Genomic DNA, 26,895 nt, shown 5'->3' on the forward strand with positions numbered 1-26,895 from the left:
AAATTCTGTTACTGATTTGCAAAACAGCAAAAAATCATAAGAGTTAAACTCTGTACTACTAGTTTATGCAAACATTTCTTTTGCTCCCTCACTCCATGTTCCCTACGATATTTATATCGAATAAATATATCGATAAGCAAATAAATCAATCAATCAATATCTATTTTTAGTAAAGTAAACGATTCCTCCTCTGTGCGTGATCAAACCGTATTTTGAATTTTTCAAATAGAGGACAGACTATCCTGGATCCCAGATTATCCGTCCTCTGGTGAAATCAAATCTCTATCTCTGTCACCTGCATTCCTTTCTATTCCACTACTTACACATGCTATATGATTAAGCAGGGGCATGTCTCATTCAAAGTGGATTATAATTTGCAATTGCCATGATTGCATTTAGTTTGGTTCCTTCTCCTTCTTTTCGTCTTCATCCGGGGTATTGCCAGTTCGGAAAATAGCAGCACGAACCTTGGGTATTCAGATAACGAAACATAAATTGAAAGTCATAGGTTTTACGCATAATATACAAAATGAAACTTCCTAAAAAAAACTCTGGAATACCCAGACAATCGTCTAATGAACTAATTAAACGATGTGAGGGAAAAATAGAATATTGAACCTTCAGGAAGACAAGGGGAGTGTTTCATCAACATTTTCATCCGACAAGTTGTCAGATCTGACATCTTTCTCTGATGTTGATTGGCTGGGAGGTACCGTTACTATGGTAACTGTCGGATAAAATGGGACTTGTCGGATAAAACGTCCGACAAGTTCTTTCATGAAACGTCCCCCAGAGTAATTACATCAATGGCTTTGAATCTTTTGAAGTGTTTTAATATTCATTTTTAATGTTTTGTACAGTGTATTTTGCAGTGATTTTAATACAGTAAATAAAACCAAATCAACCCAAGAATAATTTTTAAAGAGAACTTTGTTTTAATGCAAACATCCTTTCTGGTTCGAATCTGTTATAACTCGGAAGGGTTGTGATAATTATAGGACTTATGAAATTGATGACCACCATCATGGTTCCCGTGTCAAATTCAAATAAATTTAATTGCCATGGCCTACTTCTGGAGAGTTCTCCATTTTTCATATACCCGAAGTCGATGAAGTAAAAAAAAAAAACTTTCAATATACGATATAAGAATGAATACAAATTTTCATTGGTAGAAAAAAGAGATGTTGCCGTTTCTTAACCTTCCTTTAAATCTTATCTAATCGGCAAGTATACTATTCCATTTGCACCTACTTTTCCTCTCATACATGACTAAACCGATATCGCCCTTCAGTAACAACTAAAGCCTAGTGAATGTTAATAAGCTAGAGCGCTAGCTTTCACACAAAAGTACTACTCGGCAGATGTTTAGATTGACCCCTTTCTTGTTCCGAGAAAATTAGCATCCTTTTTTTCGGTACTTAATTGAAAAAAGTGTAATTTTTCTAACCTGTGGATTCATCGGGCAGTAGGAGACGAAAACCAAAAACCCCTGAAAAAAGAAGAAAAAAGAAGAGTTAAATGGATTACTTAGGCAATCCCTGCTGGAAAGGAAACAGTGTGATCACATTGTGTTCACATAGTGGAAAATATAATTTACACTGCATACGTTCAAATTCAGCAATGCGACGATATTTTTACACGTGGTCATCTCGACAGCGTGTTTACATGTTGCTCGGTGATTAACACTTGAAATGTGAAGGTGATTTCACATTGCGATCCACACTGTAAACACATTTGCGGCACACTATGTGGGACACTGCCGCGGCATGCCGTGGTGTAGCGGTTCTGACTCTCGCCTTGTAATCAGAGGGTCGTGTGTACGAATCCCACCATGGCCTATCGCCCTTTGGCAAGGCGACAATCCACGCCTTGCCACTCTCACCCAGGTGCTAATTGGGTACCAGTAGGAAACAACCGTCATTGTGGTTGGTTTAGGAAGTTTGCGCCTAACAGGCTGCTTCGAATGCTATGAATCCAGTGACCGGGTAATAATAATTGTGAAGCGCTTTGAACAGTCGTAGATTTATAAAGCGCTATATAAATGCCAATTATTATTATTTTTATAATAATTCTATCCAGTAGAGAAATACAGTAAATCTACAAATGAATGAAAATAGGTCTGTACTTTGTAAAAACGGACACAAAGTCCGTAAGATCCTACATAGCTTACGAGTAACTTGATGAAACGGCCACTAAGATAATGATCTTACCTGGATCATGTTGAACAAGATGAAGAGGTAATCGAAAGCCATGATGGACTTGAAGACGAGCAAGGCATGCGATGACCAGGCCATCACGAGAACGAATGAGAGGACGAGTGATGATGACAGGCATAGGCTAAGAGTGTTGGAGATACGAAGAGAAATGATACTTACAGAATTTGGCCACAATTATTGGATAACATGATCACAAGAGCAATTTATAATTTTTTGTTTTTGTTTCGTACAGTTTGATTGACCAAAAACCAAAAACTTTCGAATATTACCTGACTCTGTTCCTTAGTTTCTCAGTCCATTCTGCGTAGCCATCGATGTGCTCGGTAGGCTTATCATCAATCTTGACGAGATAAACCACGGTCAACATGGCGAGCACGAAGTTGATCTGATTAGATTGAAAAAAAGAAAAAACTCTTTTCGTGAACAGTGAAGCACCAACCCAGGCATCTGCTGACTATATGCAACGCATCAGATTGAAAATCAACTTCGACTGACGACTAGTCGAAGAAGGGTGGCACGAATGCGCAGGTTCGCCTACCATAATAAAAGGTTCATGTTGTGACTATACGTTCAAGTTAGTGATTCTTTTTTTTTTCTTCATACAACTAAGGGGTATGGTCATAAACAGGCGAGTGTTTAAAGGTATTGTTTAACTTTGTGAGCAGCCGATTTAAAAAAATTCTCAAACCAAGATGAAACATGTAAACAAGTGCATGTATTAGAACTAATAAACCCTGAAAGCAACCATTATTGAGAATGAAAAGCTAAAACTACAAGGCAAACCCCGATTTTGTAAATATATAGACACCTAAATAGTACACATAAGTGTATGGGATGAAATTAAGATGGTGTTTCCGGTCACTTTATATTTAAATTTTTGAAGCACTAAATAATTATTTTCGAACGCAATTTTTTCTGGGCTTTATTTTCGTAACATATCACAAACAAAGGTGACGATTGTGACCTTCTAGCTCAGATTTTTTAAAAAGTCGAACCAATGTTAACCAATCACTTTAAGTGATTCGACTTTCATTGCGTGTGGCATATCACAATAGTAAGATCTGGGCCCCGTCTGTCAAAGAGTTACGATTGATCCGATCCCCATCAAAATGTATGAATTGAATATACTTTATAACATTAGGAACAAACATGCAATTTAAATGATGACATTGCTGGCTTTCCATAGATGCTGTTGATCGGATCAGTCGCAACTCTTTGTATGACGGCCGGGACCCAGAAGTTTCAGATCATAATTATGGTCCGGGTGGCATAAATGTGAAAATCTTTTGTATACCAATACGAAAACATTGATGGAACCTAATAATACGGGTTCTCTAAAAATCTATAAAATCATTGCCTGTTTCATTCTGACCAGGAATCGACATAACTGTGAAGAAAATAAGCTAAATTTTAACGTCATAATTTTCTGATTGCTCATTCAAATTTAAATCAACTTTTTGCCTGGATGGACTAGGGATATAGGTAATAGAGTAAATGAACTTACCACGAGGGCCAGTGTAACGATTGCAATGAAGATAGGATAGACATTCTCCTTCTCGGTTAGCCAGCAACTGTAGAGATGAACAAAAACAACAATTATTTATTGAAAATAAAATGAAAATAAAAATCCATTTATTGTTCGTTAAAATAAAAACATGGCAGAATTCATTTTGTCCACTTGATCGTCAGGCATTGTGCATCGCCAGATCGACGTTGCTCTATCATTAATCGTTGAACGCCAAACCGTCCAGCAGCAACTCTAATCTTTACAGTATTTTGGTCTGACGCGACTGTTAGAAGTCTCGCTGTCCTACCTTTCTGGGGTTCCAAATCCATGTGGCATCTTCTTGTAGAGGAGACCTACTAACACCAAGGGTCCTCCTGTATTAACAGAGAAGATCAATCATGAAATTAGGCATGCTAACAAAATCACTCATGCCAACCCCTGTTGGAATGAACACATGTATGTTTTCACATACTGGACTATTTGAAGATGTTATTCACACAGTTAAAAATTTGAATTTAACAGTGTGAAATTTGTTATTCACATTGCTACAATGAAAGGAATTTCACACTGTGGCTAACTCCATGATGTGGATGTTCACATGTGTAGGGATAGTATAGACTATGTGAACATGTGATCCACTCCGTGTCATGCTCAACTTTAAGAGTGCGATGGTCTTTCACATTTTGTTCCACACTGTGAACACACTGCAGAAGACTGTTCTTTCCGGTAAATAGGCCCTATCGACATCATGATATCATCTTAATCGATCCTCGCTCGTAATGTCGTTATTCTGATAATTAAGTATACTATGCTCGACTGTAGAATGACGAATAATAATTCACAATCCTTTACATTCGTGGTTTTAAGTGAGTTCGTGAGATTTCCTTCAGCCAGAAGTTTATCCACATTGTGCTGCCTTCAACCCAGGTGAAGTGAATGGGTATCCGGCAGGATTAATTCCTTGAATGCGCTGAGCGCTTGAATGCAGCTCGAGCTCGAGCCGGGGTAAAAGTAATGATAACAAACAATGCGTCTCGGAATACATTATTTCATTGATACATGTGCTATTTTCTATTATCGTAATTATTATTATCATTTTGTCAGGTAAGGATACATACATACATATATATATATGTATATATAATTTTAGTATGAAATTGTTGTTAATCAATATTTCACATTCTGAAGAATTAAAGACGAAACTAGTTAAAGTGAAATATTTTAGCATTCTTGACTATTCTTCATTTAGTTTGATTATATATATATATATATTTATATATGTATATATATATGTATATATATATATATATATATATATATATATATATATATATATATATATATATATATATATATATATATATATATATATATAATCTATCTAACAACTCACCCCACACAATCAGAAAGGCTCTAACCATTCGGATAGGTTCCGTAATGCTCTTCTCTGGTACTTTCATCTGGACTGGTTGGGCGACTTTCGAATCTCGGGGCTTACCGTGTAGGTAACATGTATTGAAGAGTACAGCGGTCTGGACCACCAACCACAGGGCGTAGACAGTGTAAAGATACTGAAGACAGGCAGCTATGATCGCACAAACGAACTGAAGGGGTGATCAGAAAAAGAATGGTATATTTCCCCCTTTAATGCTTCCTATTTGCTTTCTTCCTTTCCATTTAACTTTCTGTCTACTTAACCTCTTTCTTTTCATTTTTTAAAATACTTGTCTTTCTTGCTTTATTACTTCTTCCTCATTTATGTTATTCATTTATTATTACTTACTTGTATTTATTCTAAAAAACTTTCTCTTGGTTTGCGCGTTCTACCTTCCCCTTTTCTTAATTCCTTTCTTGTTTAATTATTATTTTTATTTTTATCTTTCCATTTCGTAGATTGATTGATTTCAGAGACTGATCTTTACTAAACATAGTTAAAAGCCATAATCTTTTCATGTCTATTTTGGATTTGGGAATAGAAAGTAGGATGTTTCTTTTATCACATCCCTATTCGCCGGTTGCTTTGCGCGCACAGAGACTCTTAATTTGGAATTCCAAGCGAAGTCAAAACATTGTCATAGCTTTCCAAAGGATATGTGAAAAGGACTTCAGCATGGCCTGAAACATGGGGGGGGGGGACATTTTCCACTAGAAACGACAATGTGCAATTGTGTGATTATATATAGTAGGGGCCGAATCGATAAAACTATACATCACTTTCAATAGAAAATCTATATGGAGTCTGTTTCTTTGAGGTGGTATTTATAACTTGGCAACTTGAAGGTGGATAATAATAGTATGTCGACTGATTCACCATTTTATATTATTCTTATCCTGCTGCAAGAAGTAGTAAAAAAATAATTGATTCATAAAATGGAAAGAATTTGAAAATACACATAACTAATGAAACTATGTTGAAGTTTAATGAATAGTTGGTACATTGCAATCAGTTTGATAAACGTCCACCAATAGAGAAGTATATATATATGATGCCATCATTCCATGTAGTTTAGACTGGGGTTAAACGCATTTTCCTTGTGGTTTTTAACTTTGCTCATATACTCCCATTACTTCAGAAAATATGAATGAACGTAAGTGGAATATCGGGGATTTCTAGGTCTTTCATCTCACTACACCAATCTGCATTATGAAACAAGCGGAACTCTTACCAGATTACCAGTCGCTTTCATTCCAAGCAAGAAAGTGACATGTCCAGCAAATGAGCTGACGGCCATATTCAATTGAATCTTTGTGAGTTGAGACCCTTTTACACTGGGAAAATCAGTTAAGAAGAGAAGTATTGCAGTCTGAACGAAAAACATCACACACATCATCAACGGATATTTAAAACTGAGTATATGATTATGAGGGAAGCGCAAGTCCACCTCTTTGGTGAAATTGAGTTGAACATTGGAAACTGTCGATCATACCTTAGCTAATCTTTTGTGTATTTTACATCCAATAATTTCATGCGGAAGTCACCCTAATAAATTGATAAAATACCCCTGAAACAGATTCTGTTTGGACATACATAAATCACTTAATTTGGCCCTGGGCCGTTCTCATAGGCCCTATGCATGTGTTTTAGAACTTTCATACTTCGATATCGTCTCCCTGTTTGAAATATTTTGCATCTGCTCTTGATGTTCGCAGACAACAATGTAGAGTTAACCCTCCTTACAAAGTTCGCTTTCGACGTCGAAGCCCGTTCAGTTTGGTACATGCAAACATGTGATTTACATCTTCTAAGCCGATTTTGTTGTCCAAACAATTTAATTGTGTAGATTCAAATGAAATAAACAGAGCACTAATACAGAAGCCACCTTCAAGTTCCATGGAAGGAGAAGGACCATTATCGTGGCTTGTAAAATTGTAGCCAACCAATAAAAAAAAATGCAATTGAATCCACTAAACATACAAGCACAAAACTTACCCCAATGTTGCATATATGACAAGCATGACAAATATAGCTATGATTGAGATGCACCCCAAAGCCTTTTCAAGAACTGAAAGAAGTAAAGCGTTTATCCAGTCCACTTTGAAGCCCTTTAAGAAAAAAATTGTGATTTGTATTATTCGTATTTCTTTTATCATCTTATTCACTGGAAACACACGTCTAACAAATAACTTTTGTGTCCATAAGCTTTTCCTTTTTACCTATGTTTAATATTGTTACAAGATCATATATTAAAATGATGTTATAATTCATGTTAAAGGGACAGGGTGGTTGTATAATAAATAAGTAATATATTCCACGAGGAGTCTATCGCCACGTCTGATATTATTTCATCTTTCAAATAGCAACATATGAAATAGATATAGTGATGACATCACGACTCTCCAATTTGATAATGTGCGCATCAGCTACTTGCTGTTCTAACTAAAGCATAGACAAATTGAAATTGTGACTTACATCCTATCTACATGAAGATATCCATCATGCTACACTTGTGTTTTCTCCTTTTAATTCATTTATTGAAAATGATTCTGGAGTAAACCTAATCAATTCTTTATTACTGCGTCTTGTTGGGGTATATAGACATGGCTTTAACAACATTTAAGACGCAATAAAATGTATCCCCATACATAATTATTGAGACTTTGTATTGCCGTATTGGTGATGCCCCAAAATGTAAGATTTTCAAGTCATTTGCTTCGAATTCTACTTTCTTTAGTGAGAACATACAGCAATATGCTCTTTGATTACTTTCCCATCAGATTAGAAAAGTTTTAATATAAAGCTACAAATCCCTGATAATTGATAAGTAATCTGTCTATTAGAAAGTTGTCCTTCCAACGTATCATAATTTAATTACCAATTTGAGATTTATTTACCGTTAGGGATCCCATATTTCATGACTGTCTTTTCCCTTTTCCGATATATTTGAACCTATCACCAGGGGGGTGTTTCACAAAGATTTAAGTATGACTTAGAGCCGCACTTAAATGTCTAGTTGCGCGCAGTATAAAAGGCATGACAGCATTGGTCAGATCATGCCAAGAGGACGCGCACTACTGCGTATTGATCAATAGGATCGCGCGTTGCATATCGTGTACGCTTCGACATTTAAGTGCGACCTAAGTCATACTTAAATCTTTGTGAAACACCCCCCAGATTTGGTATGTCATATTTGTTCCTTTTTCACATAATAAACAATGATGGGTTCCCCTCGATGATACGTGTATAGGTCTTGAATCTCGAAAGGTTGGTTTTTATAACATGCAGTTCGTAAAGATATTCTCGACCTTACGCACGACTGATTGATATGCTAAGTCAGTTTAGAACAAGAAAGGTATCCACTCATGCCTATAGGGCCTAACGTACGAGCATCTTTATGAAACAAAAGGAAGGAATGATAGGTAAGTTCTACATAAATACATCCTATATATAATCAAGCGATTCCTAATATTCTGTTTATGATACAGAAAAACCCTGATCAGTAATTATTGAGTAGTCGATCAATATTGATGATGACCTTAGGGCCGCGTTGAAGTGCAATGGCGGTCAGGTGATTACAGCGACAGGTCACGTGGGTGTAGTTCGAATACACAGCCTTGCAGTCCTCGGTAACCCACTCCCAACCACTGCAAAGTGAAAACCACAATCATTTTTAAAAATATAATATGGTGATACAGATTCTATTCATGATTGGCATTCACATTTCACCATTGCCTACTATGAGTAATGCTGACAGTATGTTACATGTACTTTACAATTAAGAATTTAACAAATAATAGTCTCACAATAATGTCTGGTGAAAATTATGCAAATTATAGTGAATGGTATTCACAAGTAATGGTTTTGAGATGTGGATAAATGTTCGAACGTTAGACGTGATAGAATTTTTCCAGTTGTATCTTGTGCGTATAATTCTGACTAATGTCCGCGATCATGATGGCGTGTATCATTTTATACTCTCAAGGATTCTACTGTTGATAGATAGTATAAATGCAAGATACCCTTACAAAATTCGATCAAATGAACTTCACGATAATCAACCTCAGTCTGCCCTTTGACTTGCGACTCAACTTTTGTGACAAGGTTATTTTTCAAAAGTATTGTGATGCATTTGCGTAGAACATCTTCTTCCTGCCGCGCGTATTTGAATAAAATATTTATGTCAAATATGCGCTTCAGAGAACTTGGGTTGCAAAGCTAAAGCTGCCTAAGTAATTGAATTCAACACTTTGTGCTTTTTGCTTGGCTGCCAAAATAATAATCGATGACAAATCTTCGACACAATTGTTGTGGAGGTCAAATCAATTAAGAAAAGTCAAGATAGATGATCATTAAAAGAAATATTATATATTTTTTAATTTGACAAAATTTGGGAACAAACAAAATGGGAAGGGAAGAGGGGAGTCAAGTCCAAAATTATTCACTTACGAATCATTTCGTTTCATCGAAGTGCAGACTGGAACTTCATTATCAAAATCCTGCAAGAGAGAAAGGGTGACGAAATATTAGGGTAAGGACAAAACTGAGAAATATGAGATTAGGCGAAGAGCAGGGGATAAATATCTGAAAAACATTGTTTTTCTATAAAAAATGACCCCCCTTGGAAAATCCTGGATCCGCTCCTGATTACCGTTACATTGACTACCTGGACTAATCTTTCACTTACAATTTTGACGGGAAAGACGACATCCACGTATTCCCCTTTGCGGAGGTGTAAGGGAGCGCCGTTGTAGCAGTAAACAGTCACGTTAACCACAGAGTTCAGCGACATGGATGTGCCAGAGACTTCACTTTCGGTAGCAGATGGGCTTGTTGACGGATAGTTTCTCGATGACGGGCTTGTTTCACAGCCTGGTTTAGGCTCCTGGAAAGCTTCCACTGCTACCTTGACTGAAATATGATTCAAAATTATTAACATCAACATTGATGTAATTTTTGTTCATATGATCATAAATTATTGAAGAAGCATATGGCACTCGACCATTACCAACTGAAGTGAACTGCCCTGTCGAAGCTTAAAAGTGCAATCCAGGTGGGTGTTTCATAAAGCTGCTCGTAAGTTAAGAGCGACTTTAAGAACGACTGGTGACCCTTTCTTGTGGTAAATGATATTTGCACAAAAATATTCATTGGCGATGGTTTAGCGCGTAAGAAAGGTTCACCAGTCGTTCTTAAAGTCGCTCTTAACTTACGAGCAGCTTTATGAAACACCCACCAGATGTTCAGATAATCATCTTGCTATGTCTACATCCCTTAGAACAAAAATGGTCAGATGACAAGATCTCGGATCTCGTCATATCTGTGGGAGAGATGATGAGATGACAAGGGGTGGTATTCTGAGATCCATTTTATCTCAGATAAAATAAAATATTTTATCTCCGTTAAAATCAGTGAGATAAAATACCCTTAAAATCTCTCCGAATTGGTATTCTGAGAACCATTTTATCTTCATTTTATCTCTGTAAGACACACCTATTTTTTAATCAATATCCAATTAGAAACGCGCTTTTATAGCTCTCTCATATCACTCAACCAATTAAAATCCATTCCGCCAGGAGGTGTGGCAAAGGGGTGAGATTGCGTCAATAATTGACTTCAAATACGCTTGCACTATACGCTTACGCGTCTTTACCGAGATTTCATTTTAACAAAAAGGACAATACTCTCATCTTTTTTGAAGTCTTTATCGCATCTTTTCAAGCATCATTTCAAAGACAATATTAGTCAAGAAAAGTTTAATGAAATACTCTCTGATTGTACAGGAACAACGATAAGGTGTTATATTCTCAATAAATATATAATTTTTCTTCATTTTTATGTCACCACTTGGTGTTAATTCACCTAGAAATATTGGTGAAATAAACGTCGCAGAGATAAAATAGCCTCTACCCTCTTTTAAGTTTATTTTATTTTTCTTCAAAGTAACATAGGCGCAAGCACATCATCTGCGTTGCAACGGGCAGATACGCGATGGGTAGGTGTACGCAGCAGGCATTGTTCTGTTGCGTATATCATCTGTAGATACGCAAGATAAAATTTATACGCAAGATAAAATCTAAAATTTTATCTGAGAGATAAAATCTCATCTCAGAATACCAATTTCATATATTTTAAAGATAAAATGACCTCAGAATACCACCCATGATCTCTGATCTCGAGTCATGTCTATATTCTGTGGGAGAGATGATCAGATGATAAGATCTCGTCCATGAATCCATATGTCTACACTGGGTGGGAGAAATGACCAGATGGCAAGATCATAGACCTCGTCATGTCTACGTCCAGTGCATGGGAAAGATGATCAAAAGATGAAATCATGGATCTCGTCTCAGGGACCATGGAACCGTTCGAACGATAATACAAACTCTTTAACTATGGTGTATCTTATGAAAACTCCATGCCCTCCCATATTCTATCATTTGCTCAATTCTTGTCAAGCTTCGTTGATTTGCTTCTTTTATATTCCATAGGGTGTGTTTTCAGGGATTCATTTTCTTAAAAAATGAATTGGATGGGATATTCTGGTGGAATCGAGAGGCGGGAAATGGAAGAGAGGGAGAAGTGGAAGGGATGTGCTCACTGGCGTACCTGAAAAGTTTTGTCGGGAGTGGCAAACATTATCTGACAAAAAAAGGTTAGGTCCCCGTAATTGCCGGAAGCAAGTTTTCGTCAGAAGGTTGCTACAGGGCAACTATAAAAAAAGACCATCAAAATATTCCTCTTCAAAAGAGAGGCAGTTGATCAGTGAAAGAGGAAAGGTGAGTAAAGCTTGACAAAACCCAGATAGATCAGAGAAGGGGAGAGAATCAATGGTTACCTGGTTTTGTCTGTAGAAATGGCGAGTAGAAGCTTACAGCTAGCCGTTCTGCTTCGGTATTTCCACGGGTTGAGAATGTCAGTGGACGGTAAGGTTTTGCGCTTGATTCTCCTTCTGTTACGTTGTCTAAAGAAAGAAAAATGCTTTTTAAAACAATATTGTCCCTATATGAGAGTGTCCAAGCACCATTTTGATGCCATCTCAATGGTAAGCAAAGCTGGACTTAACGCTGGTTGGATATAATCCTTACGCATGGATTTGCACGTGTGTAAAGAGTAGTCTCAGTGAGTCTTTTACTGTTCATAGACGATTATTGTCCAGATTGGCTTTCCATATAGATGGAATCCTGCTGAGGTCCGTTTCATAAAACTTCCCTTTTTAAAAAAATTAAATAAAAGCTAAAAGCTCCTGAAATCTTTAAATCTCGTTGGCTCAATGTAAATTTGTTATAGAATTTGTCCATTCCTTTTTTATAACGGGTTTCTTTACTGATATGACACACTCCAATCTGCAACTTTAGGCGACTGTAGTCGAAAAAAACGGTCAAAGAGTTAAAAGGATTATTGAAGAGACGGGAAGTGCGTTGATGCATTATTGGTGTTCTAGGTATATATCTACTCCTGCCAATTTCAATTCCCAGAAAAATTGTTGTTACAGAAAAAGGGTAAAAATCGTAATTTGAACAGAGGCCTGTTTCAGTGGGGGTGCCGACTGAACATCAGACATGGGCTGAATTTTCTCCTCAAAGGTTTTTTTTTTTTTTTTTTTTTTTTTTTGGGGGGGGGCAATTAAGTTGTCCATTTCTCTATTATATACACACACATCCAAGGGCATCATCCCACCCACACACACATATATATTATGACAGTCACCTCTTACCTTTATTGTTATAAAATTTCATAGATAGTATAGATAGTAAATATTATTAAAAAGCTAACCAAAATTTTGAAAATTTCATGTATTTTGTCCTGACAATACAACATTTTGAGCAGTGTTTGTAATCCTGAACAAGATGTGTATAATACAAATAATCACTGATAATGAGACCTGATATATGTTAATTTTGACATTCCGACCTAAAAACTGGACATTCTAAGCACGTTTTGTAATCATAAACAGGATAGGTGTATAACTATACAGCGCGAGCGACAACAAAACTGAGATTTCAGACGGAAAAATGGGACATTCTAAGCACGTTTCCATTTATGAACAGGATAGGTAATTTCAAGCACTGCGTAGGAAAATTCGGATGGTGGGGGGTCCTAAAATCGTTCATTTAATTACCTTTTTGTCATTCGTCATACCTACCAGATTTCCAGGGGGTGCTGCCTCTGGAAAATGACACACGCAGCACCCCCGCTGCCCCGGGCCATGAATTTGAATGATAATTCCAGTGAAAAATAAGGCTAATGGCGAATTCAACACTGTGAAACCAAACTAGAATCACTAAGGCCAATCACAATCACAAATTCCACTTAAGCTTACGGTACGAAATTTACGTGTAAACTGCTTGTCGGCCAAAACATCTTTTTGGTCCTTTCAAGCACTTCCGTACATTATACAATTATCATGCACTCATTGTATTGATTAAGTGCTTTGATTGACAAGTAACCAGGACATATACCACCTACGCTCGGGAATAGGAATTCAAATCAGTTTTCGAGTGAGCGTGTGAAAGGTCCGATGATTCTAAAGACGAACTGCCATCATTACAATTATGTTTCAAGATTCACGTGTGAAAGTGCCCATAGTCTCAGTGCCGGGATTCACAACTAGATCTTTAGATTTCAGATAAAATCTAAAATTTGAATGGTTTCCAATTAAAGTCGATCTGAGTTAATTCAAACTTCTTACGATTTAGAGTGCGTTAAAAGTAGGTCATGTCTGTCATGTTCTTTAATACCAACTATTTGGGTTTTCCTACAAGACACTTCTAATGGAGTGTTAATCAATATTCATCACTGAAACTATTGCTATAGGTCCTGTGAAACAAAAAAAGACAGATACAAGCAATTTTGTTTACTTCATATGCAGGCATGTGTTGCATCCGTGGTCAATAGAAAATGATTTAAAATGGTGAAGACAGTATCAGACAAGGAAAAACAAAGTTAAGATGGTTGAATGTTTAGCACTACTTCGATGAAACATTTATCTGCATGTCTTTATGTATATGCACGGCCATGGGTGTCGATCGGTATTCTTGGTTGGGGGGGATGATTGACACAAATGTTCTTGTGGATGGGGATATTTCAACATTACCCCCACTAAAATCACAAGTTAGGACATTTGGGAGTGGTTGATATGCATGGTGTTCTTGGAAATTCCTTCATTGTTGTAGTGTACTATACTTGTATAATTTTTTTGAAAATTCAATTTGTGTTACAAGTAAGCCTATTCTAAACTCATACCGAGAAAAAAATGACAAAAATTGACTGGACCATGTACATAGTGATCTGTTTATTGAGCATGATGTATACACAGGGGCGTCGATCCATTTTTCAGATGGGGGGGCAAAATTATGAATCAACGTTCCAAAGGCGATCGATCACAAAAAACGAACAAACTCACCCCCACACACATAGGCCTATATATATATATATATATATATATATATATATATATATATATATATGATATATAACTCATGAGAAAGAGACACATATCTCACCTTCACCAACAATGCGAGCGCGAAGCGCGAGCTAAATTTTTTTAGTATGTCATGAAAACAGGAAAAATGTACCTGTTTAGGTTTGTTTGTAGTAACTCATGAGGAGGGTCGATACATGTATCTCACTAGAGAGCGAGCTGAAATTTCTTTATATTCTGACCTGAAAGCTTGATATTCTAAGCATTTTTGGTACCAATCATGATTAAGATGGGTATCTAGAAGAACAATAGAGGCGAGCGCGAGCTGAAAATTTCAATATTTTGATCTGGAAAAAAGGACACTTTAATGGAAGATATATATCCAACAAAAGATTATTGCAAAATCAAAGTTCTTTTGAGGTTTAGAATTGAAAACGGGACATTATATTCACCTATCATGAAAAGTATGGGGTTTTGGTATATGATGCGAGTGCGAAGCGCGAGCTGAAAATTTTTATATTCCAATCTGAAAAGCAGACATTTTGAGTACGATTTTAAATAAAAATCGAGTTGGTATCTCAATCTCGCTTGCTGATTTCAGTGTAGCATTACAATCTTATTTTATTTTTTAGTTGCACATGCGGAATTATTGGGGGGGGGGGCAAAACGATATGTTTGCCCCCCAATATTTTCCTTGGTGGGGCGATCGCCCCCTGCCCCCACCTAGGATCGACGCCTCTGTGTATACAACTTCTCTCTTAAATCTAACCTGACTGGCAATATCTTTATTCTTCTTAATGCATGATGATAAAATGCAGATTCGGACCAATTAAGACTAGCACAAATTACAACCTGTGTGGCTTCTCGTGCGCCATCGGGCTTACCGTCATTCCTTTATCTTGCCACCCTTTTACTCCCGTTTATTTTTCCACCCTTTTGAATTAATTTATTCACCACTGGTGGGATGGAACACCCTATCAACAAAATTTGATTTTCGTTGGGGTCCTTTTATGTCATGTGTTAAAGAATATCAGATACATAAACATTTCATTCTTTTTCATCTTGAACCTCCACCCATCTGTTTAATAGTCCTGAAAAAGAATGTTTTTATTTAATAACAATATACACAAATTGCGAGGGAAACAAACTGATTGATGGCATACTATAATCATCATGATCAAACTTTTCATTTTTTCATCATCATTATTATAATTTTTCTACCCTAAATTATTGGGGGGGATGATAATACAGGCCATCCCCCCCACTTGAAATATTGGGGGGGATATATCCCCCCCATCCCCCCCGTGATCGACACCCATGTGCACGGCAATGACAAGCTGATGATGCCATATCTTAACCTATCTTAATGTATGAAATTATATATATATATTTTATAATGTCTTCTAAGAATGATAAAATGTATTGATTACTGATTTAATGTGCTGTGATATTTATTGCTGCGAGTTTGACTTATTTTTTTTACGAGAGAAATGACATACACATATGTATAAGAGAAGGCAAAGTTTGGACATAACATCATGAGCTCATCTCCATGCACATGCATTGCATATTTCATTTCATAAAGGCGTGGATAAAAATATTTTCACTATTATTAGTTCTAAAACTTAAAATTCAGATAATTCGTGATCTGTTTTTTTTGAGATTTTGATAAAATGCCCGTAATGTTCTGGTGGGTAAATTTTACTGATGTATTCAGATATGATTGCTTTTTTGTATAGGACACGAAATGGATGAATCGAATTCCCCCAGAAAATTGGTGAAATCAAATAATTTGTTTGTACATTTGAAGGTTCTTTTCTGATGTTAAAGTTTATTTTTCTCTTAATAAGTTCATAGTAAGTAAAGTTTTATTGACAGTTTTGGAAATATTAATACACCAAACAAAACAGAAAAGCATTAGAGTTTGGAATCCATGAAGAATGATTCGTTCGTATGAAACGCAACAAAAATTTCTGTTCAATGTATTTTACCGAAGCATTCGATGAGAATCTCCTCCAGGGGCTTCTGCGTCACATTAGCAATATCTGTTGTTTGGGTGCTAGTAGTAACTTTCAGGCCTTCCGTTGATGTCTGTTGTGGAGTAGTATTGAGGACTGTGGTTTGCGACGTGGTAGATTTAGACGTTGTCTCCTCATATGTTGTTGGCACTGTAAAATAAAGTATCAACGATGTGATAACACTTAAAAGTTGAAACACATCGTAAGCAGTCTAACCACGCCAAATGAATGTCACTTCACAGTTAACATATATGCATACACACACGCAAACACACACACACACACATATATATATATATATATTGTAAAGAAATGGATGAAGAGAACAATGGTAGGCGTAGCTTAAATCGAGGTTCCCCAGAGCTATCTACCCTTTATATATATATAATATATATATATACTACGTAGTATAGGTAGCTACCAAGTCAGATGTTTCGATTCTGCACCTCTTTAGGCGATATAAGATAAACAGTCGCCTGCTAGCTTTGGATATCACAGTGGCAACATTCATATCCAATTTGAGGTCAGATTGAATAATTACTCCCAATATCAAGCTACTAACTGCGGCTAATTTAGCATCAGCAATCTGGAGAGTCGTAAACTGTGCCTGTTTGGAGAATGATATGTTCATAACTGAACATTTGGACGGGTTAGGTTTCATGTCATTTGATTCACACCAGCGGACGAGTTGATCAAGCTGAAATTGAAGAATGGATGGTTCATTTACACGACGAATTTCGGCCAAACTGAGATCATCAACATATTTCCACCTGTTGTAGCAATCTGTCATGGCGTCGTTGATCATGGTAAGAAATAGCACTGGCCCCAATTTTGTACCCTGAGGAACACCGCATGTAACTCTCAGGTCACATGATATGGAAGAACCAACTTTGACAGCTTGTTTACGTCCATCAAGGAAACCACAAATAACTGGAACAAGTGCCGGTGTTACACCATAGTCAATCAGCTTTCTCACCACGATGTTGTGATTGACATGATCAAACGCCTTGGAGAAATCAATGGCGCACAAGGATGCACAGTGACCCGGCTTGTCGAAGCTCTTCCCGATAGAGTCCAGAAGACTAATCAAGTAATGTGTGGTGGAACTGCCAGAAACATTTCCAAATTGCTTCTTGTCAATCATAGGAGAGAGGTCACGACTGATCCATTTTGAGATGAAAGTCTCCAACACTCTTGAAAATACTGCAGTAATGGAGATAGGCCGCAGGTCTGACAGTTGCGAAACTTGTTGTTTCTTTGGAATGGGGGTAATCACTGCTCTTTTCCAACAGGAAGGGTAGCTACCAGTTCGAAGAATAACATTGAATATATTCGAAAGTGGCTCCGCTAACTCCAACGCGAATTCCTTGATAAGTTTAATAGGGATATCCCCCGGCATGATTGCCTTGGAAGCATTCAAATTGCGCAAGATATTGAATACTTCATGGGCATAGATCGTAGGTGGTCTTGAAGAAGAAGGTAGGTAGGATGGTAAGGAACCAAGATTTAATGATGGAAGCTGGCTACGAACCCCAGCAAAGTGCTCATTGACCCTAGCAGCTTTCTGTGAGTCATTGTGGCCAAAGCAGGTTGGTAATTTAAGCGAGGCTTTGCTGACCCCAGCCATGCTTCGGATTTGACGATGCCATTGGGAAGGTTCACTCTTCCTTAGCTCTTGAACCCTCCGAACATAGAACGATTCTTTGCACTTTGATATTTCTCTTTGAATAAGGTTCCGTACCTTACGAAACATCTCACCATTACCAGAATCATAGGCCCGTTGTCGCTTACTGATAAGATCCTTGATACGGTGTGTAATCCATGGTTTGTCAGATGACTTTCGACGCAGTTGACACTTGCACAAGCTTGCACAAGCCCCGTTCCTGCCAGTACCACCACCAGGCAACCTGTAGACGGCTACAAGTTTTGTTTTCAGCTCCAACAGCTCACCGACCATATGCATCTAGCTTGGGTAGTTAAGCTCTTACGACCATATGCATCTGATTCCTGTAGTTAAGCTCTCTCGGCCATAGGTATGGGTTTCTCTGTAGTCAAGCTCCCACGATCATACCCATGGACTCTGGTAATTTCCTCCGTCTGCTTACGACAAGTTACTACGTCTGTTCAGTACAGCAACCACGTCTGCTCCGTACTGCAACCACGTCTGCTCCGTACTGCAACCACGTCTGAATTCCGTACTGTAACCACGTCTGTTCAGTATCGCGACCACGTCTGACACCGTTCTGCAAGAACGTCTGTTCAGCACTACTACCACGTCTGAGTCTGTACTGCAAGCAGTGACTGATCAGCACTGCAACCATGCACGTCTGATTCCGTACTGCAACCACGTCTGTTCAGTACGGCATCCACGTGTGTTACCCTATTGCAACCAGTGACATCTGTTCAGTACCGGAAACCACGTCTGGTTCTTCGACCATATATGTATGGGTCCTTCTGCAGTCGGGCTCTTACGACCATACCCATTGCTCTGCTCTACTTGTAGTTTCAACCGTTGTCTGCTACGGACCTCCGACCATCCGCTTCAGACCAACCCGTCTGCTCCGGACCACCAGCCGTCTGCTCCAGACTCCGAATCGTCCGTCTCCAGACCAACCAGACTACCAAATGAGCAAGCCCTGGTATAGTCTCTTGCTGGCGTGCAAAAGACCCAACATACAAGGAAATCTAACCACAGTCGTCGCCTAGGACTAGAAATCCATCCTAGGTTTCCCCGTGGAAAGACATGCGAACGATCATATAAATCATTTCGATCGCATCCACCAACTACATTTATTGGATAGCGAATCCAAATCAATCTGCAAACTTAACGTGCAATGCACCCCCTGGGCGCCGTATTTCAACAGATCATTGGCTAAGCCTCACAGTACACGAACTTACTGTACTTATGCATTGATTATATAATATCTGTTATAGTTGACCTCTGTTACATTTTTAGAACAGCTATAACTTTGGTCCCCAAAACCGCATATGCATGAATAACATATCAAATTAAAGCATTTATTTAGATGAAGCTAGTGATAACCAAATTAACCAGTTAAACATCTCCAGGAAATTGTTATTACACAAAAACGGTTCAAAACATGCATAACTTTCATGTTCTTATCTACATCATTATTAATGGAGAAACATGCATGTAATATCGCCAGCTACGACAAAATCATTATAAATCAACCATAATCTATAATTTTCTAACCCGAAATAAAACCCATTTCGTGACACAATTCCCTTATTTTTCAAAGCTCGGCCCCCGAGCGTCATTTAACAACATCAGACCCTGTAGCACGTGAACAAAACGTATCTATGTGTATCAAACTATCCATTGTGTCTTTTCTCCACACACAAAAATGCATAAAGGAGTCCTAAAACAGCTAATGTTGAGGTTCAACAAAACACAACAGCTAAAGTCCAAAGTAAACTCTTAAATGATTCGGCATGAAGAATAATGTCCAAGGTACATGGCGACATGCCTCCTTATAGTGTCCTTGTATTAACAACATAACTCCAAAGAACACGAGAGATTCTGTTCAAGACGACTTCTTCTTCTTTAGTTCCTCCGTCGCTACTTCTAACAGTTCTCCTTCCTTAGTGATGTAATGTTCTGTGGTACGAACAAAGATGACATCTGAAGGAATCTGGAACGTGTCAGTTGGCTTGTTCAGGATCACCTTCTCTTCTGATCCGGCAGCTCTTATCTCTTGTAAGACTGCTTGAATTCTCTGGCATAGATTAAGGATGCATATCCGTTGCCTGGAATTGACAACATTCAGGAACAGGTACAACTGCTTGAAACCATCACTGACCGGAGCTCACAGGAGAAAGCTGACTGTCAAGAAGACAAGGACATACGTCCTATCTACACGGCCAAGAAACTTGGAGTTTGCTTTGGACTTTAGCTTTTGTGTTTTGTTGAACCTGAACATTAGTTTTTGGTAGGACTCCTTTATGCATTTTTGTACGTGGAGGAAAGACACAAGGGATAGTTTGATACACATGGATACGTGCTACAGTTGATCATGTTGATGTTGTTAAATGACGCTCGGGGGGCCGAGCTTTGAAAAATAAGGGAGTTGTGTCACGAAATGGGTTTTATTTCGTGTTAGGAAATTATCTTTGGTTGATTTATAATGGTCTTGCCGTGGCAAAGTTGTTCTAAGATTGTAACAGCGGTTAACTATAACAGATATTGTTTAATTAAGGCATAAGTACAGCAAGTTCGTGTACTCGTGAGGCTTTGCCGATGATCTGTTGAAATACGGCGCCCACGGGGTGCATTGCACGTAAAGTATGCAGATCGATTTGGATTCGCTATCCAATAAATAAAGTTGGTGGATGCGATCGCAATGATTTATATGATCGTTCGCGTGTCTTTCCACTGGGAAACCTAGGATGGATTTCTAGTCCTAGGCGACGACAGTGGTTAGATTTCCTTGTATGTTGTGTCTTTGACCACCAGCAAGAGACTATATACCAGGGCTTGCTCTTTCGGTAGTCTGGTTGGTCTGGAAGCGGACGGTTCGGAGTCTGGAGCAGACGGCTGGTGGTCCGGAGCAGGCGGGTTGGTCTGAAGCGGTTGCTGGTCTGGAAGCAGACGGTCGGAGGTCCGGAGCAGACAACGGTGGAAACTGCAAGTAGCGCAGAGCCAATAGTTATGGTCGTGAGAGCCTGACTGCAGAAGGATCCATACATACGGTCGGAGAACCAGACGTAGTTTCCGGTACTGAGCAGAGGTTACTGGTTGCAGTACGGTAACAGACGTGGTTGCGGTACTGAACAGACGTGGTTGCAGTACGGAATCAGACGTGCACGGTTGCAGTGCTGAACAGATCTCAATGGTTGCAGTACGGACTCAGACGTGTCGTGGTACTGAACAGACGTGGTTGCAGTGCTGAACAGATGTCAGTGGTTGCATTACGGAATCAGACGTGCATGGTTGCAGTACGGTCTCAGACGTGGTCGTGGCACTGAACAGACGTGGTTGCAGTGCTGAACAGACGTTGTTGCAGTACGGAATCAGACGTGGTCGCGGTACTGAACAGACGTGGTTGCAATACGGAGCAGACGTGGTTGCTGTACTGAACAGACGTAGTAGCTGGTCGTAAGCAGACGACGGAGGAAATTAGCAGAGTCCATGGGTTTGGTTTTAGGAAGTTGACCATATCCTATGGTCGAGATAGCTTAACTACAGGAATCAGATGCATAAGGTCGAAAGCGCTTAACTACAGGATTCAGATGCATATGGTCGTAAGAGCTTAACTACAGGAATCAGATGCATATGGTCGAGAGAGCTTAACTACACAAGCTAGATGCATATGGTCGGGTGAGCTGTTGGAGCTGATAACAAAGTGTGTAGCCGTCTGGAGGTTGCCTGGTGGTGGTACTGACAGGATCGAGGCGTGTGCAAGTGTCGACTGCGGCAGTATGTCTCTACCAAACGGATCCACGACTAAAAATTTGGAAATCGACGTGGCGAAATACCCGCCGGCGGCAGGCATCCTGACAAGAGCGAGCTGCCGGCGGACCGAACCACTCTCTTCGCCGCCGATTCTGTCACAATATATATATTGAGACTTTCAAACGGGACAATCTAATCAATGTGGGTACATAGAGCTCCCGACGTTCGCATTTCGAAAAAAATCACAATCTAATAAAAATTTGACAAAGATAATGAAACTTAAAATTCCGTCCAAGAACAATGTACACATGGTACATGGAGCAGTTGGAATAGCCCTGCGTGACTGACATGCAGGGCTGATGGACTGATGTTTGTCGGGAAAATAACAAATTGTCGGGCCAACAGTTTGTCATTTCCCGACAGACGTCAGTCCAACAGCCCATCAGTTTTTCCAAAATCTCAGAATCCGAAAGGTTACACCGAAAAGGTTCACCTTATCAAAACATGGTCTACCCCGTCCCCTTCTCTCTCTTATTTATATCCTTCCTTCTATTTCCTCTTTCTCTCTATCTTCCATTCCTACATTCTTTTCTTTCTTTCTTTCTTTCTTCCATCCTTTCTTCTTTCTTTCTTTCTTTCTTTCTTTCTTCTCTTCTTTCTTTAGCGATGGCTCTGACCCTTCTGAAGGCTCGGGTCAGCCTTTTAACGGCCGCCACAGTAAATCTAAGAAGAAATGACCTTTAATTGAAACGGTAATTCTTTGAATTACTATTGGTTCGCGATCGTCAAAACAACATGGCAACATCATGAGTATGGTGAAGGAAAACAAATTCACAGACTGGATAATTCATCTCTGTTTGCAAACACGTCTGCTTTTACACGGTCCACTGCCTTACTATCTCATCCTGCTGCCATCATCCTTCTACTGAAAAAAAGTGCTTCAACACAAGATAAAATCTTACCAGTTGAAGATATTGGTTCCGTGGAAGTGACTTTCGAAGTCTTGGGATGAGTTGGTGCCTGAAAATAAAGATATGATAGGAATTGGTATCCCAGTCAAATAAAAACAAACACACACACACACATAAAAAACACTTGTCCACGGTAAATCCAACGTTTTAACTCGACATGGATTGTTCACCATTTCCTAAATTATGCAAATAACATGAAGTATAATTAGAATTCTATTAGTAATAATATGGTACAAGTCGAAGAAGGTTCACATATTTCCAGGTGCTAGGCAGTGGGACCACATAAAAGAAAGTTAAAATTCAATTGAGGTAATGGACACTATAAATAGGAGTCGATATTGCAGGGAATCATCTTTTCAAAGTGAAAAGGGGCTTGAAAAGCGGTACTTGTTTAAACGGTTGCACTTCGTAATTCCGAAGGTTCGTAATTCCGAAACACGTAAAATGCCTATACCTCGATGTTTGTTAATCATGTTAATCCGAAAACGGAAAAGTGTTCGCTAATCCGAAAATTTGCAGCTTTATTCCGAAGGTTCGTTAATCCGAAAACGAAACAAGGTTCGTTGTTCCGAATGTTCGTTAATCCGAAAACAAATTAAGGTTCGTTGTTCAGAAAGTTCGGTAATCCGAAAACGAAATAAGGTCCGTAATTTCGGAGGTTCGTTGATCCGAAAATGAAATAAGATTCGTTGTTCAGAAAGTTCGTTAATCCGAAAACGAAATAAGGTCCGTAATTTCGGTGGTTCGATAATCCGAAAACGAAATAAGGTTCGTTGTTTCGAAGGTTCGTTAATCCGAAAACGAAATAAGGTTCTTTAATCCGAAGGTTCGTTAATCCGAAAAATGAAAACCGGGAAAGCAGAGGAAGGACAAGTGTAGTGGTGAGAGGAGTGGGGCCAATTGCTATGAGGATGGGAAGGCAAAAAATAACACTCTTACGTCAAAATGGGCACTTTGGTGATATTTTCACCATGAGATTATCATCTGCAAGTAGTCATTGTGGGGAGAAAAGCATTTTTGAAGTGACTTCTGATTATTGAAAGATGCATAATCAAGCGTCCCACAAAAAACGAAACCGAGATTTATCGATGATTTATCATAACCTATTCACAAATGCAATAGACAAATGACCTACCATTGCAAAGCTTAGAATCTCTTCTTTCGTCTGATATTACGTAGATTTTTCCTAATTCACGCATGGGTGAGCAAAAATAATTTGAAGAGGGGATACCAAAAAGTCATATGGCGGGCTGTTTCTAGGTTTCAAAAAGAAAACCAAATTTTTAAGAAGTTCAATATCTGCTCTTTAATTTGATACCTCAATTACAGAAAATGGTCAAGATATAACAAAGTTCTGTTCATTTGTAATAAGGCTTGAATTTCAATAATTTCATATAAGGAAGAGGTTTTACGGGCTAGCGTTCAAACTCACTCGACAATCTGTTTTGTTGACGATCAGCCATGCATTAAATCTTTTGTTAACCATGCGATAGCTTCCGTGGGAAACCGGTGAAAACGTTTTTATTTAACGAAATTTCGAAAAACAAGCATTGTTTCGAGGGAACATAACTTTTTTGTGATTTAGGTATCAAATAAAAGAGCAGATATTGAAGTTATTAGACATGTGATTTTCTATTGGAAATTCAGATACCCCCCGCCAAATGAGTTTGTTGCATTCTTTATTTGCAAATTGTTTTGCTCACTCATGCGTGAATTAGGAATAATCTAAGTAATATCAGATGAGAGAGGAGATTCTAAGCTTTACATAGGTAGGCCATTTGTCTATTGTATTTGTGATTAAGTTATGATGAATTATCGCTTAATCTTGGTTTCGTTTTTTTCTGGGACGCACCGTATATATATATATATATATATATATATATATATATATATATATATATATATATACAGTTCATGATTTTGTTCCCCAAATGCAAACGAAACCACCTTTGTGAATTCGGGCCATTATGTATATACTGCGTTCTTACCTGTGTTGAAATGCTCTTGGCAGTCTTCTGTCCATCACTTTTGCCTTATCATTCATAGAAAAGAAAGTATGTTACTATTCGTGATGTTGAAATATCGAAATGATCATTATAAACTTTAAAAATTATATATCACGCTTCCAATTCTAAACATATTATTGACATATTTTCGGAGTTAGTGGCCTATGAAAATATTGCATGATTTGAGATGCTCTTTTAATCATACAATACTTCCATGTATCACTATTTTATTTGTTAATGAAGGTAAAGATGTTCAGTTTTGAGTTTTTCACCCCCTCGAACGCTCAAATGGCCTGCTGAAGACTTTTGACAGGATTCACCTACAAATGTTTTGACCAAGATAAATATTGATTAATATGATAAGTAATTGTTATTCATTTTCGTGACATCAATCGTTAACAGAGCGCCTCTAGCAGTCTAACCTGCAGCACGCGATTTAATATCGCAGCAGTGCTGACTTTCAAAACTACTGCAACGTAATTATTTTCGATAAAAAAAACACAATTCATATAATGATACAATGCTATGTTCAATGAAAATAAAAGAGAGTTTACCTTGATCATGCGATATAAGATTTGTCAGTGATACTTGATTACCCCTATATCCACAGTTTTTATTTAAACTATATCTATATACTTTGAAAGTTATGACAGCAATCTAATAATTACCTCCAAAATGGCCAAAGTTAATTGACCCTAAATGACTTTGACTTCGGTCATGTGACCTGAAACTCGAATGAGATGTTTACTGATACTCGATTACTCTTATGTCCAAGTTTTATGAACTAGATTCAAACACTTTTGGATTTATGGTTATTCAACGATTCCTCCCTACAAGGCCAAAGTTCTTGACATCTGACCTTGGTCATGTGACCTAAAGATTGCGAAGGATGTTCAAGTAATACTTGATTACTTCTATGTCCAAGTTTTATGAACTAGACCAATACAGAGTTATGATGGTAATTCAACAAATACCCTCCAACATGGCAAAAGTTCATTGACCTTTGACCTTAGTCATGTGACCTGAAACTTGCACAGGATGTTCAGTGATACTTGAATACTCTTATGTAGAAGTTATATGAATCAGATCCAAAAACTTTTAAAGTTATCATGGTAATTCAACAAATACCCCAACTTGGTCAAAGTTCATTAACACTAAATGACCTTTGACCTTGGTAATGTGACTTGAAACTCAAGTAGTTTGTTTAGTAATACTTGATAGTGTGGTACGGTATGTCACTGACACAGCTCACGTAGGTCTTTTGCGCAAAAAAAATGATTTTTTTGTTGTTTTGGCTTCAATAGGGTCCCTTTAGACAAACAAGTGGAATGCCTCTAGCCGTCTCACCTGCATCACGCGGTTCAATATAGCAGCAGTGCTGACTTTGAATACTACTCTAACTCGCACAAGATGTTCAGTGATACATGGTTACTCTTATGTCCACTTTTTATGAACTAGACCAATAAACTTACAGAGATATAATGGTTATTCAACAAAAAAACCCAACATGGCCAAAGTTCATTGACCTTACATGACCTTTGACCTTAATCATGTGACCTGAAACTCGAACAGGATGTTCAGTGATACTTGATTACTCTTATGTACAAGTTTCATGAATCAGATCCATAAACTTTCAAAGTTATGATGGTAATTCAACAGAAACACCCAATTCGGCCAAAGTTCATTGACCTTTGACCTTGGTCATGTGACCTGAAACGCGCACAGGATGTTCAGTGATACTTGATTACTCTTATGTCCAAGTTTAATGAACTAGACCAATAAACTTTCAAAGTTATGATGGCAATTCAACAGATACCCCCGATTCGGCCAAAGTTCATTGACCCTAAATGACCTTTGACCTTCATCATGAGACCTGAAACTTGCACAAAATGTTCAGTGATGCTT

General features: G+C 38.1%; 1 protein-coding gene across 1 annotated transcript; it reads right to left on the reverse strand.

Moving 5' to 3' along the window:
* Positions 1-306: 306 nt before the first annotated feature.
* Positions 307-25,007, reverse strand: LOC121430287 (adhesion G protein-coupled receptor E3-like). The gene is made up of 17 exons (XM_041627565.1): positions 24,973-25,007; positions 24,216-24,240; positions 22,976-23,033; positions 16,574-16,750; positions 11,997-12,122; positions 9,846-10,069; positions 9,608-9,657; positions 8,697-8,805; positions 7,154-7,266; positions 6,390-6,492; positions 5,117-5,327; positions 4,031-4,097; positions 3,721-3,787; positions 2,486-2,601; positions 2,211-2,337; positions 1,448-1,489; positions 307-467 (listed from the first exon to the last, which is right to left on the reverse strand). The coding sequence occupies exons 1-17, from the start codon at positions 25,005-25,007 to the stop codon at positions 396-398; spliced, it is 1,722 nt and encodes a 573-aa protein (XP_041483499.1). The 3' UTR covers positions 307-395.
* Positions 25,008-26,895: the final 1,888 nt, after the last annotated feature.

This window comes from Lytechinus variegatus, chromosome 16, assembly GCF_018143015.1.
Source record: "Lytechinus variegatus isolate NC3 chromosome 16, Lvar_3.0, whole genome shotgun sequence".
In the NCBI taxonomy this organism is placed as follows: domain Eukaryota; kingdom Metazoa; phylum Echinodermata; class Echinoidea; order Temnopleuroida; family Toxopneustidae; genus Lytechinus; species Lytechinus variegatus.